The following is a 12366-nucleotide window of genomic DNA, read 5'->3' as shown; positions in this document are numbered from 1 at the left end:
AAAAGTTGATGTAGTGGATCAGAACTTGTATTACTAGGGTGCTTTGTATTGTAAGTGAGAGCAAATTTATTTCAAACTTGTGTAAAAGTGAATTTATTGGAAAAGTCCAGTGGGAGGGTGGGCTGCAGGTGAAGCTTGATCCAGCAGCCCACAAAACACCAAGCATCAGTTTCTTTCATCTCTGCCTTTCACGATGTCAGCTTCATTCTCACACTTGCCCTGGTGGTGCCACCCCTTCCTCTCCACTCCCAACTCTTGGTGCTTCCCTTATAAATGGCTGAGACACTTGTCAACCCCACATCCTCACTCTTTGTCACTGGGGACCAAGAGAGTATGTGTCCTTGTAGTGATTGGATTGACTGGGATCAAGTGCCCATTCTGGAGCTAATCACTAGCACGTGGGTAAAGGACTCTGCTGACTGGCTGATACTAAAGAGGACCTACCCCTGGAGCTTTGCCCCAAGCATGTGGCTGACGAGAGGATTTGCTTACGAACAAGAGCCAGCGGCTGTTGCCAGAGAAGGGAAAATGTGTGTGGGGCGGGGACAACATAAACGCACTGCAGCATGGCCTTTGGGAAGATGCCTTATCTCCTGGTGCTGTGAAATGGGGATAACAGCAGTGCCTCTTCTGAGGGCTGAGTGATGTGCCTGGCCCATCCGTGCTCAGAATGTGCTGGTTGTCATTATTCCTCTGAGAGAGAAGGGTGCGACCTGACACCACGCAGTAGAAATTGTATGAACTTCCAAAGCTTGTGGGCCAAGCAGACTTGGACTTGTTCCCCAGATCCTCGAATGTCAGCACTGGAGGGAGAGGGACATAAATGGATGACGAAGGTGTCCTGAGAAGAAAAGCCTCAACTGGGCGGATCAGGGGATGCCCTTTCTCTAAGATTTCCATGGGCTGGGTTCCCGGAAGTGCAGAGCCTGGGCCAGCGCTGGTGACTGTTTTCCAGACTCCTGGAGCTGAATTTTGTTTCCCAGTAGTTGGGCTGATGGACACTCCATTAGCAGAAGCAGGAAACGGTGGTCCGACCAGCTTGATTTCCGAAGCTCCCTGCGTTTGGAGGTAGAGCCCCTGAGGAGGAAGACTGGGGTTAGCTGTCGTCTCTGGGGTCGGGGCAGTCTCAGTGAGTCGTTTTTCCTTAAGAGTGGCTTTCGGCATTCCCTGTTTCCCCCAGAAACCCCAAATAGAGGGGGCCCCACTGCCTGTCTTCAGGGGTTCTCAAGGGGATTGCACAGAGGATTCATCAAATTCCTGGCAAGTGAGGGACATGCAGGCCTTTGACCCTGTTACGTCACTGCTGTGACAGTGTTGTGGTCAGGACCACTATTGGCAGGCGGTAGTGGCAGCAGGGATGGTGCAAGTTCACGGTCACAATCGGATTTCCTCTTTTCATGCCCCCCTGTTCTTCCGCCTCCCTCCCGTCTCTGCCCTCTCTGTCAGGGCTGGCCACCTGGCTTTAACAGGAAGCCGCTGTCTGAAGAATAAACCCCTTCCTTTGCTAAGCATTTCTCCGACCTCTCCTTCCCCGGAGTTCCGTGTCCTTAGATGCTCCCCAGTCTCCTCTTGCTCACTTCCTAACTTGAACTTTTCTTTGTCCCTTAAGCTTCCTGACTCTGGGCGGTGCTGCGGTTAGTGGTGGAGATTATTATTAATTATTGGTGTCTGCAGCTAATAGCTATCACTTACCAACTCTAGACCGTGCCAGCTGGTACAGAGGATGGGCCCATTTGATTCTTTTTCCAGGCCTGTGTGTTTTCCTGACCACACTGCTAAGGAGATTGAGGCTTGGAGAAGTTAAGTGACCTGCCCAGGTTCACATGAGGTCAGGGCCTGAATTTTAATCCACATCCATCAGACCAGAAAGCCAGGGTCATAGCCAGGTTCTACCTTGATGGATTGTTTGGTTTTGTTTTTTTTGAATTTTATTTTATTTATTTTTTTTATACAGTAGGTTCTTATTAGTTATCTGTTTTATACGTCTTAGTGTATATATGTCAATCCCAATCTCCCAATTGGATTGTTTTTTAAATAACAAAGTAGGGGGACTTCCTGGTGACGCGGTGGTTAAGAATGTGCCTGCCAATGCAGCGGACGCGAGCTCGAGCCCTGGCCTGGGAAGATGCCACATGCCGCAGAGCAGCTAAGCCCATGTGCCACAACTACTGAGCCTGCACTCTAGAGCCCGCGAGCCACAACTACTGAGCCCGTGTGCCACAACTACTGAGCCCACGTGCCTAGAGCCTGTGCTCCGCAACAAGAGAAGCCACTGCAATGAGAAGCCTGTGCACCGCAACAAAGAGTAGCCCCTGCTCACCGCAACTAGAGAAAGCCCGTGCACAGCAACAAAGACCCAATGCAGCCAAAAATAAATAAATAAATAATAAAAAAATAAATTAATTTTTAAAATTATTTTTTAAAAAGTAGGAAATAATGCTGGGGAGGGGAGGCATGGTTTGGGCCATTTGTTTACTCAGTAACCTTTGGGTACCTGCTGGGTGAGGAGTAGATGAGTCAAAAGTAAATACCACACAGTCCTGGCACTGAGGTCCTTGCGTGGTCCTTGCAGGACAGAGGTATTGACAGACACGTGAGAAAATCATTGCAATGTACAGGGGGTGTCCTGATGGTTTGGGGAGTGAAGAAGAAGGCTTCTTAAAGGAGGTATCTGAGTTGGGTTTTGAAGGATGAATAGGAGTTTGTTACTGTGGAAAGACAGTGCAAGAAGAGCTTCTAGCAAGACATTCCCAAAGAACCATTCATTTGACTAGCAATTGGGGAATGCCTTAAAGGCAGGGACCATGCCCTTCTTGAATCTCCAGTGCCTTGAGCAGTGCCTGACACAGGCTTGATAAATCCTCCTTTGAGTGAATAGTGGAGTTGACACATTGGGGAACAGGGTGGGAGAAATTGTAGAAGAAACAGATGGGGCTTGAATGTGGAAGGCCTCATGAACCGCAGCAAGGATCGGCTCTGAAAGGTGATCCGGAGCTATTGGAGGTTGTTACCCAATAGCAACAGTTGTGGTCAGGGCCACTATTGGCAGGCGAGGGTGATCAGATCTGTCCCACTTAATATCACAAGTATTTAAGCCTATAACTTTTCCCCTAAGGAGGAGAACCTGACTGCTTTTTTTTGCTGTGGTGTGTCTTCATTTCTGTGCGAGGGCTTTCTCTAGTTGTGGCAAGCGGGGGCCAGTCTTCATTGCGGTGCGCGGGCCTCTCACTGTCGCGGCCTCTCTTGTTGTGGAGCACAGGCTCCAGACGCGCAGGCTCAGGAGATGTGGCTCATGGGCCTAGCTGCTCCGCGGCATGTGGGATCTTCCCGGACCAGGGCTCGAACCCGTGTCCCCTGCACCAGCAGGCGGACTCTCAACCACTGCGCCACCAGGGAAGCCCCTGACTGCTTTTAAACGCAAAAAATGGCAGGACTTTCAGTTTCACTCATCGTAAAGAGAAAAGGAAGTTAAGCTACAGGGAGATATGTTCCACTATCAGATTGGCAGAGATCAAAAGCTTTTAATATACTGTGGTATGGGAAGTAGTTACCCTTGCACCTTGTTAGGTGCAGTATAAACTGATGGTACCCATTGGAGGCAGTGTCTGTATAAATTTTAAAGGCATATACCTTTTGATCCAGCAGGTCTACTTCTAGAAAGTTATCTTACAAACATGCTTGCTTTGTGTGCAATGAGGCACTTATTAGGTTATTTATTCACGGCTTCATTGTTTGTAAGAGCAGCCCAGTGCCCAGTCAGCAGGAGGCTGATGATATAAGGTCAAGTCCATCCATACAATGGAATACAAAGCAGCTGGAGCAAAGAAAGAGGAAGTGTGCAGAGCAGGATGATCTTTCAGATGTGTTATCAAGAGATGAAAGGAAGGTACAGCGCAGGATGTGTGGAGTATGTTTCTCTCCACTTGATAACAGAAAATACGTATTTATTTTTGTTATAGATGCATAAAATATTTTCTGGAAGGATACACAAGAAACCGATACTGTCACCTCTAGAGAGAGGAACTGGGAGGTTAAGGACCAGGAATGGAAGGTGGCTTGTCACTTCTACCCTTTTTTCAAAAGAAATAAAATTAAGCTATCAAGAATAAAGTAGATCTGTGGCACTGATAGAGATCAGTTTCTAATGTTAACTAAAAAAAAGCAAGGCATGGAACTGGTATGTATTATGGTACCTTTTGGGGAAGCAAAGTAGGTAAGCTATATTTGGAAGAATATACAAGGTGTTAGCCATGGTAGTTTTGCCTGTGGTTTAGGAGGGGAGTGCTGTGAGTTCAGGAAGGAGGATTCATTTTTCACAGTGTACCATTTTGTGTAGTTTGGGAAAATTTTAGCACGTAAAGTAAATGTATTACCCATTAAAAGTAAATTAATACAAAGAGAGACATGGATGAATGCCTCGGTGGATGGGTGGGTGGATGGATGGATGAATGCCTCGGTGGATGGGTGGGTGGATGGATGGATGGATGAGTCAGTGGATGCGTAGTTGGGTGGATGGATGGATGAGTCAGTGGGTGGGTAAGTGGGTGGATGGATGGATGGATGAGTCAGTGGGTGGGTAGGTGGGTGGATGGATGGATGGGTGTACGGGTAGTGGGGGTGGGTGGATGGGTAGATGGTAGATGGATGGATGAGTTGATGCATGGATGGATGGATGGGTGGGTGGGTGGATGGATGGGTTCATGGCTGAGTTCATATCTGATGCACGTGTGGATGCATAGATAAATAAGATAAATTTGGCTGTAGTGGGGAGGACTAAGTGGGGCCCAGAGGGGCTGGAAGCAGGGAATGGCTAGAAAACTACTGCAGGAGTCCAGGCAAGGAATAATTGGGGTAAGGATCAGATTATTGAATTGATTCACATAGGAACCGAGCTTCCTGTATACCTAACTGTGTATATTAGGTCCCAGCATTCTTTTCTTACTAGAAAGGCAGATACCTTTGGAATGAGCTTTTTCTGGCAACTGCCCAGAAACTGCTTTGTATATAATAACCACCAACAGTTTAATCCCCATTTTCACCATCACCTTAAGAATTATAAGTGAAACCAATTAAAATAGTCTTTGATATAAACTACTCCTCTCCATGCTCATTCTTATTTGCAAGGCTGTCTTCCAGTGCCCAAGTCCAGAGGCATGACCTTTGTCCTTTTAAGGGTTTCTTTGTGTCTAGAAGTTTCCTGGCTAAATCCCTTGGTGTATGTTGACCTTTTAAAGTTTACTTTTCAATGATTCCTTGTTCTTTGTTCTGGAAAAATAACCATTTATATCACAGAATAATTAAACCTCTGAAGAACCAGTTTGGGTACTTAATACCTAGGTCTTTGTCTCTCCCTCTTTTTCAAGTCAAATCCTTTTTTCTAACCATCTTAACCATTTTTTTTTTTATCTTAACCATTTTTAAGTGTACACTTCAGTAGCGTTAAGTATACTCACAGCGTCATGCACAACTCTTTTGAAAAACTCGGAACATATATTTTGATTGATCATCAAATGTATCTTTAAGTGAAATGGTCTGCTTGTTCCCATAATTTTCTCTTCTGTAACGTTCTTTGATGTGGCTTTAAAACTTGCGTGGAGTTGTAAGAATCCAGGTTCCTTGGAGTTCCTTGGTGGTCTCACTTATCTGATTGTGGGAAGGCTGTTGGAACCGGAGCTGTCTGGAGGTGTCTGGAGAGCACATCATCCAGTGGTGGGGAGAGAGTGCTAGGGGAAGGGGGCTGCATGGGGACTGGCCAGCTGGACCGCATGGACCTTATCCAAAGGCTGGCTACTTCTAGCTCCTCCCAATGGTTGTAAGGTGGGAATATGGGCCCAGTGCTGCCAGATTTTCTGATTTTTTAAAAGAGACACTGGAAATCCAAGTTTTACATGAAATTTCCTGATTTTTAAATGTTGGCAGCTAACATAAGATTTTTTTTAAAAAAAAGCATGCTTAAAACACCAACAACAGTAACAGCAAACAATCTGCGAGCCATATCAGCCTGGGAGCCACCTGTTTCAGACCTCTAATTTCATCCCACCTAATTATGGTAGAGATAGGAAATTGAGACCCCAAGATAGGGTAATAACTTTTCCCAAAGTTGTATAATGGTTCAGTGGTCAGATCAGGACTTGAATTAAATTTTCCATTACAGAAGTCCGAAGTTTATTCTTGGGCAGATACAGATATACCTGGTCTATTTATGTATGTATCTATCTACTTATCTATTTGGCGTGTCTCTAATGAAGTACAGGTGGCTTGTTAAAAAATTAAAAGTAATTAAAACAAATTTGTTTCTGAGGCTGGATAGCTTAGTGGTTAAATGCAGGAACTCCAGAGCTGAATTCCCTGAGTTTGAGTTTGGCTCCAGATCTTACCAACTGTGAGATACTGGGCAAATCACTGAACCTCTCTGTGCCTTAGTTTTCCCTCCTGAAAAAGGAATGATAAAGTAATTATAGAATTAAAGGAGGTAATACGTATAAAGGACTTAGAATAGGGCCTAGAACATAGAACTGCAATTTGGATGTTATCCATGCTGCTACTGCTGCTGCTACCGCTGCTGCTGAAGGTGGCCGTGATGGCCATGCTGATGGTGCTGACGAAAGCGATCACGATAGCGGTGATGCTGATGACATTGATGGCAGTGATACAGGGGTCACGGTGAGGATAATGAAGAAGAAGAATAGAAAGCTCTTAATTCCCAAGATTGTGAAGTAGGAATGATCTATATGACTAAACGACGTGTCCGTTTACAGAATACCCTTTAGGATTCCGTTAAATGGCAGTCTCCATCTTTTGTACAATAATGGAACTTACCACAGGTCCCAGAACTTGTCCGTTAGGTGAGATGAGATATACGTTTGTTCATCGTTCCTTGTTTGTAGTCTTTCTGGCTACTAATCTTTCCGGTTTGCCTGTTCTGCCTGGTAGGGCCTCGTTGTTCTTAAACCCCATGCCAGCTAGTTTTGAACTCTTCGTGGGCCCCTTGTCCAAGCTCTTGGGGACGTCCTGTTGACCTGTGCCTGTTTGTGTCCTCAGGAGTGGAATGTCACGTGGAACACCAGCAGCCCCGACTTCACCAAGTGCTTTCAGAACACCGTCCTCGTGTGGGTGCCTTGCTCTTACCTTTGGGCCTGCTTCCCCTTCTACTTCCTCTATCTCTCCCGCCATGACCGGGGCTACATTCAGATGACACATCTCAACAAAGCCAAAACTGTAAGTCACGTGGGAGTTTATCATGATGTGTGTGTTGTGGGTGTGTGTGTGCTGGGGTGGGGAATGGTGGTTGTGAAAACTGACATGTTCCTTCTGCTTAATTGGCCCTGAGTTCCTTTTACTGGGAGACAGAATAATAATGTGGTGGGTAAAGACTGGGGCACTGAGTTCAGACGTGGGTTCAGATATCGGCTCTGCCACTTACTAGCTGTGTGGCTTTGAGCAAATTTCTTTTTTCCTTCCAGTTTTATTGAGATAGAATAGACATGCAGCACTGTGTACGTTTAAGTGTACAGCATAATAATTTGACTTACATCGTGAAATGATTATCACAGCAAGTTTTGTGAACATCCACCATCTCGTATAGGAACAAAATCAAAGAAATGGAAAGAAAGTTTTTTCTTTGAGCAAATATCTTAACTTCCCTGAGCCTCAGTTCCCCCATGATTATAGTGGGGGTGATAGGATCTATCTCATGAGATTATCCGGAGGTCTTCCTCCCTGACCAAGGATGTCTTTTTTTTTTTTTTAAAGATTTATTATTTATTTATTTTATTTACTTTTGGCTGTGTCAGGTCTTAGTTGCGGCACGCAGGATCTTCGTTGAGGCATGCGGGCTCTTTGTTGTGGTGCGCGGGCTCCAGGGTGCACGGGCTCCGTAGTTGTGGTGTGCAGGTTCCAGGGTGCGTGGGCTCTGTAGTTTGCGGCACATGGGCTCTAGTTGTGGCTCATGGGCTTAATTGCCCCGTGGCATGTGGGATCTTAGTTCCCTAACCAGGGATCGAACCCACATCCTCTGCATTGTAAGGCGGATTCTTTATCACTGGACCACCAGGGAAGTCCCAAGGATGTCTTTTTAATTTAAAAAAAGTTTTTATCTTGAAATAGTTTCAAACTATAGAAAAGTTGCAAGGATGATACTAAGCACTCCCCCAGCCCTGTATACCCGTTACTCATAGTCACCGATTTTTAACATTTTGCCACATTTAACATTTTAACCTCATCCTTCTCTTTTGCTCTCTCCATATACACGTATTATTTAGGTTTTTCTGAATCATTTGGGAAAAGCTAGCATCCACCACACCCCTTTACCTGTGATTCTTCAGTGTATCTTTTCTCAAAACAGGGATATTCTCTTATATAACAACAGTACAGTAAATTCAGGAAATTTAACATGGACGCAATACTTAAAAAAAAAAACCTACTGTGTATATTCCAGTTTTGTCACTTGTCCCAATACTGTCCTTTCTAGCACCCCCTCCCCCTCCCCCCACTTCAAGGTCATGCGTTGCAGCTAGTCACACTCTTTATTTTTCTGTAATTTTGGAAGAACTTTTCACCTTTCTTTGTGTTTTATGACATTGGCATATTTGGAGCGCGTGGGCCAGTTAGTTTAGAGTCAGTTCCTCAACTTGGGCATTGGGACGATGTTCCCTCATGATTAGATTCAGGTAATGCCTGTCTGGCTGGAAAACTACAAAAGGGATGTGGGGTCCTTCTCTGGTTACATCTAAGGCCGCATGGTGTCCGTCTGCCCCTCGGTGATCGGCCTAATTTTGTTCCTCTGGTCAGCGTGTCTGGTTTCTCTGCTGTGCAGGTGCTGGTTTTCCCCTCAGAAGGATGAGCTTTCTGGGGGAGACACGTGAAGGGCATGTATATACCTGCTCCTCATTCCACTTTCTCCTCTTGACTTAGCATGTGTCTCAGTCCTTTTTTAAGCCACATTTCCCAAAATTTATTTTCATAAGCCCTTGGCAAACAGGAAAACTTGAGTGATTTTACTGAAGCTGTCCCCTTGCCTATAATACCGCCGTCCAAACCTGTCTCATTCAGACCACAATCCAAGCCTATCTCAACATGCTGTCTGCTCCCCTATCCTCAGCTGGACCTGCTGTCTTCCTCTTAGACTTCTGGAAGCGCTTTGTACTTCTCTTGGGGAACAACATCTCCCTTTAAAATGTAAATCAGATTTTATCCGTGCCTTGCTCAGAAAACCTCTAGTGGCTTCTCATTATAGGGAGTAAAACCTGGACGTCCTCACAGTGGCCCCGCTTGGTCTGGCTCCAGACTCCTCTTCAGCCATCTCCTGCCACACCCACGGCTCATGCCACAGCAGCCGCAACCTTACTGAACACATTCCTACCGCAGGACCTTTGCACTTGCCCTCTGCCTGAATTGTTCTTTCCCTCCAATAGTCACTGTTGGCTCTTTACCCAGATGTCACCTGGTGGGAGAGGCCTTCTCTGACCACCCTATCTCATCTGTTTTATTTCTCCTTATATTACTTCTTGCTGGCATTATTAGGATGTATTTTTCAGTTTGTTTCTTGCCTGTTTCCTTCCACTGGAATCGCAGCCCCATGAAGGCAGTGACTTCTGTCTGTTTTATTCTGTTGTATTCTTGGCACCTTGGCAGGTATGTGGCCCACAGTAGGACCCCAGTAAATTTTGGTTGGATGAATGGTCATCGTGAGAGGCGCCCTGTGCAGGCTGCTGGGGTCACAGATGTCGATAAGCCAGGCTTGCGTTTTCAGGTGCTGGGGAGAATAGTGACCACACAGAGTTGTGCCTGTGGTGCAGGAGAGATACAGACCAGTGTGGGACGGCCCAGGTGCTGGCTCACCCTACCTAGGGCTTGTCTGTGTTCCAGAGGATACCTGCTGTATCTGAAGACCACAGCTGATGGTTTAGGGGGTGGCTGGTGCCCCCAAGGCTGAGATTTTTGCACAGGTGCTGGGGGAAGTTCCGTCGCTGTCCGTTGTAAGATGTGTATGTACTTCTCTTCCAGGCCTTGGGATTTTTGCTATGGATTGTCTGCTGGGCAGACCTCTTCTACTCTTTCTGGGAAAGAAGTTTGGGCAAGCTCCTGGCCCCAGTGTTTCTGGTCAGCCCAACCCTCTTGGGCATCACCATGGTAAGTAGGGGCTGGCACTGTGGAGACCAAAAGTAGTGGCTGGCGTTTAGAAATGAAATGATCTCACAGTAGAAATCCAGAAATACAGCTGTGTTAGGTGAATTTGATGTGGTCTTGGCGGGGGGGTGGGTAGGGAGGAAGGGATAATGGGGCTGAGGCCTAAAGGATGAGCAGGATGTTAAAAAGTTGAAGGGGCTGGGGGTAGAGGATGATCCAGTTGGAGAAGACAGCATGTGCAGAAGTCCTGGGGTTGGAGAGAGAGAGTGAGAGTTGGCCTGTGTGGCTGGGGCAGAGACAGTAAGGAGGGGAGAGCAGGGGAGCAGGAAGGGCAGAGGGCTGACCCCGAAGGACCTCGAGCTTCAGGCTTAGTGGGTTTTGTCTTGTTTTTCATTCCTGAAGGTGGGTTCTAAACCTTTTTTGTGCCATGGACCCCTTTCTTCTTTGCCAATCTGGTCTCCTCAGAATAATCATAGAACACATAGGCTTACAAAGGAAACCAGTCATACACACATATGTATACATATGAAGATTTTGTGATGTACATTTATATTTTTACTTGAGGTTTAATTTACATAGGGTAAAATTCACTTTTTTCCTTGAACAATTCATGAGTTTTGATAAACAGATATGGTCAGGTGAGTACCATGTCCACAATCAAGATACGGAACAGCTCCATCACCCCCAAAAGTTCCCTGGTGCCGCCCCAGCCCTTCTCTCCACCTCTTTACCCCGCCCCCCGCCCGGCTACTGCTGCTGTGTTTTCTGCCCCTATTGCTTTTCCTTTTCCAGAATGTCATGTGAATGGAACCCTGAAGTCTGGAGCAGTTTGAGTCTGACTTCTCAGGCCCTGCGGTTCCAAAGATCTTTTTTTTTTTTTAAAGTCACTCAGCATGTTTGATTGTATGGATTCCACACGCACTGTTTATCCATTCTTTGGGTGCAGTACATTTGGGCTGGGAAACCAGTTATCTTTAATCACAGTTATGAAAAGCTTAAAATGCAAAATAAAAATATATGTGCTTCTTTATGAATGCATTTCAAATCAAGACCTACCAGCAGCTGTGACTGACGCCTCCTTAATTTCCAAATAGCGATTGACCATACATGATAGAGACATCTTCAGGTACCTTTTTTTTTTGGCCGCCGCCGTGCAGCATGTAGAATCTTAGTTCCCCAGCTGGAGATCGAACCCATGCCCCCTGCAGTGGAAGCACAGAGTCTTAACCACTGGACCGCCAGGGAAGTCCCTTCAGCTATCTATTTTCAGATATGATGACAGAGCCCCAGGCACTGCTGATGCTGTTGTGGTGTGTTGCTTTCACGTGTCATTGGTGGTGCTAATAAGGGAAAGTGAAACTGTAATTGTTTCCCATCTAAGTTCATGGACCCCTGGGTTCTATCCAGAGCCTGTCCTTGGACCCCAGGTTAAACCCCGCAGTCCTAAAGGCAGAGGTTCTGAGCAAGGGCACGCCAGGCTGTGCATATTTAAGAGTTGACCGTGGCCTCCAAGTGGAGAATGGATTGTGGTGCAGGAGTGGAAGCTGGGAGGCCAGTAGGGGGTCATCTGGCATAAGGGGATGGAGGCTGAGACCAGGGTGAGCAGCAGGTAAGCTGAGGGCGGGCCTTGGTGGCAGAGCCAGTGTGAGTTGCTGATGGATAGATGCAGGGAGTGAGGGAGATGGGGGACCGAGGAGGACAGATGAGGACAGACAGACGTGTCTCTGGCTCAAGCAGCTGGGGGCTGAGGGGAGGTGCCCTGGGTGCCCGTAGCTCCACGGGAGTCAGGTTCGTGACTGTGACTGGCGTTGGGGTCTGCCTCCAGAGGGCCGCCTGTCTGGGGAATGGCCGTGGCATTTCCTTCTTTCAAGGAAACACAGTTTCATTGTTTATTTTCTCTTCCTGATCTCTAAGTCACATGTAAAATGGAAGTCATAGCTCTGGATATCAGGAATGAAATAAAATCCCAATCCGCCCACCACAGTTGTTCTAATGAAGTTTCCTGAAGACAGGCGTGTGACAGTAGCAGGTTAAGTAAGTTTCCTGATCTGCAAACTGGGGTTGAAAACAGTTGAAAACAGGCTGCACCGAGTCGGTGCGTGTGAATGCCTCCTGTGTGGCGGAGATAAGAGAAGCTCAATAAAGGGGAGCAGTTACCACTGCTGCCCGACGCACAAGAACCGGTCAGCATCAGGGCTGGATTTCCTGATCTAAATCGAGGGTCGGCCTGCCACCTGT

At 46.6% G+C, this 12366-nt stretch overlaps 1 protein-coding gene across 5 annotated transcripts in view; it reads left to right on the top strand.

Moving 5' to 3' along the window:
* Positions 1 to 7046: 7046 nt before the first annotated feature.
* Positions 7047 to 12366, top strand: part of ABCC1 (ATP binding cassette subfamily C member 1 (ABCC1 blood group)) — a 109108-nt gene continuing 103788 nt past the window's right edge. For 4 of the 5 annotated variants that reach the window (XM_024744575.1, XM_024744574.1, XM_024744578.1 and 1 more), the window contains exons 1-2: positions 7048 to 7218; positions 10006 to 10131. In XM_024744575.1, the coding sequence (XP_024600343.1) occupies positions 7192 to 7218; positions 10006 to 10131 (153 nt within the window). In that variant the 5' untranslated portion in view covers positions 7048 to 7191. Of the gene's footprint in view, positions 7219 to 10005; positions 10132 to 12366 lie in introns of all 5 variants that reach the window. The other variant, XM_024744576.1, reaches the window with a different exon arrangement.

Source organism: Neophocaena asiaeorientalis, unplaced genomic scaffold (genome assembly GCF_003031525.2).
Source record: "Neophocaena asiaeorientalis asiaeorientalis breed wild unplaced genomic scaffold, Neophocaena_asiaeorientalis_V1.1 scaffold91, whole genome shotgun sequence".
NCBI lineage: Eukaryota > Metazoa > Chordata > Mammalia > Artiodactyla > Phocoenidae > Neophocaena > Neophocaena asiaeorientalis.
This window is presented reverse-complemented; position numbering and strand designations above follow the sequence as displayed.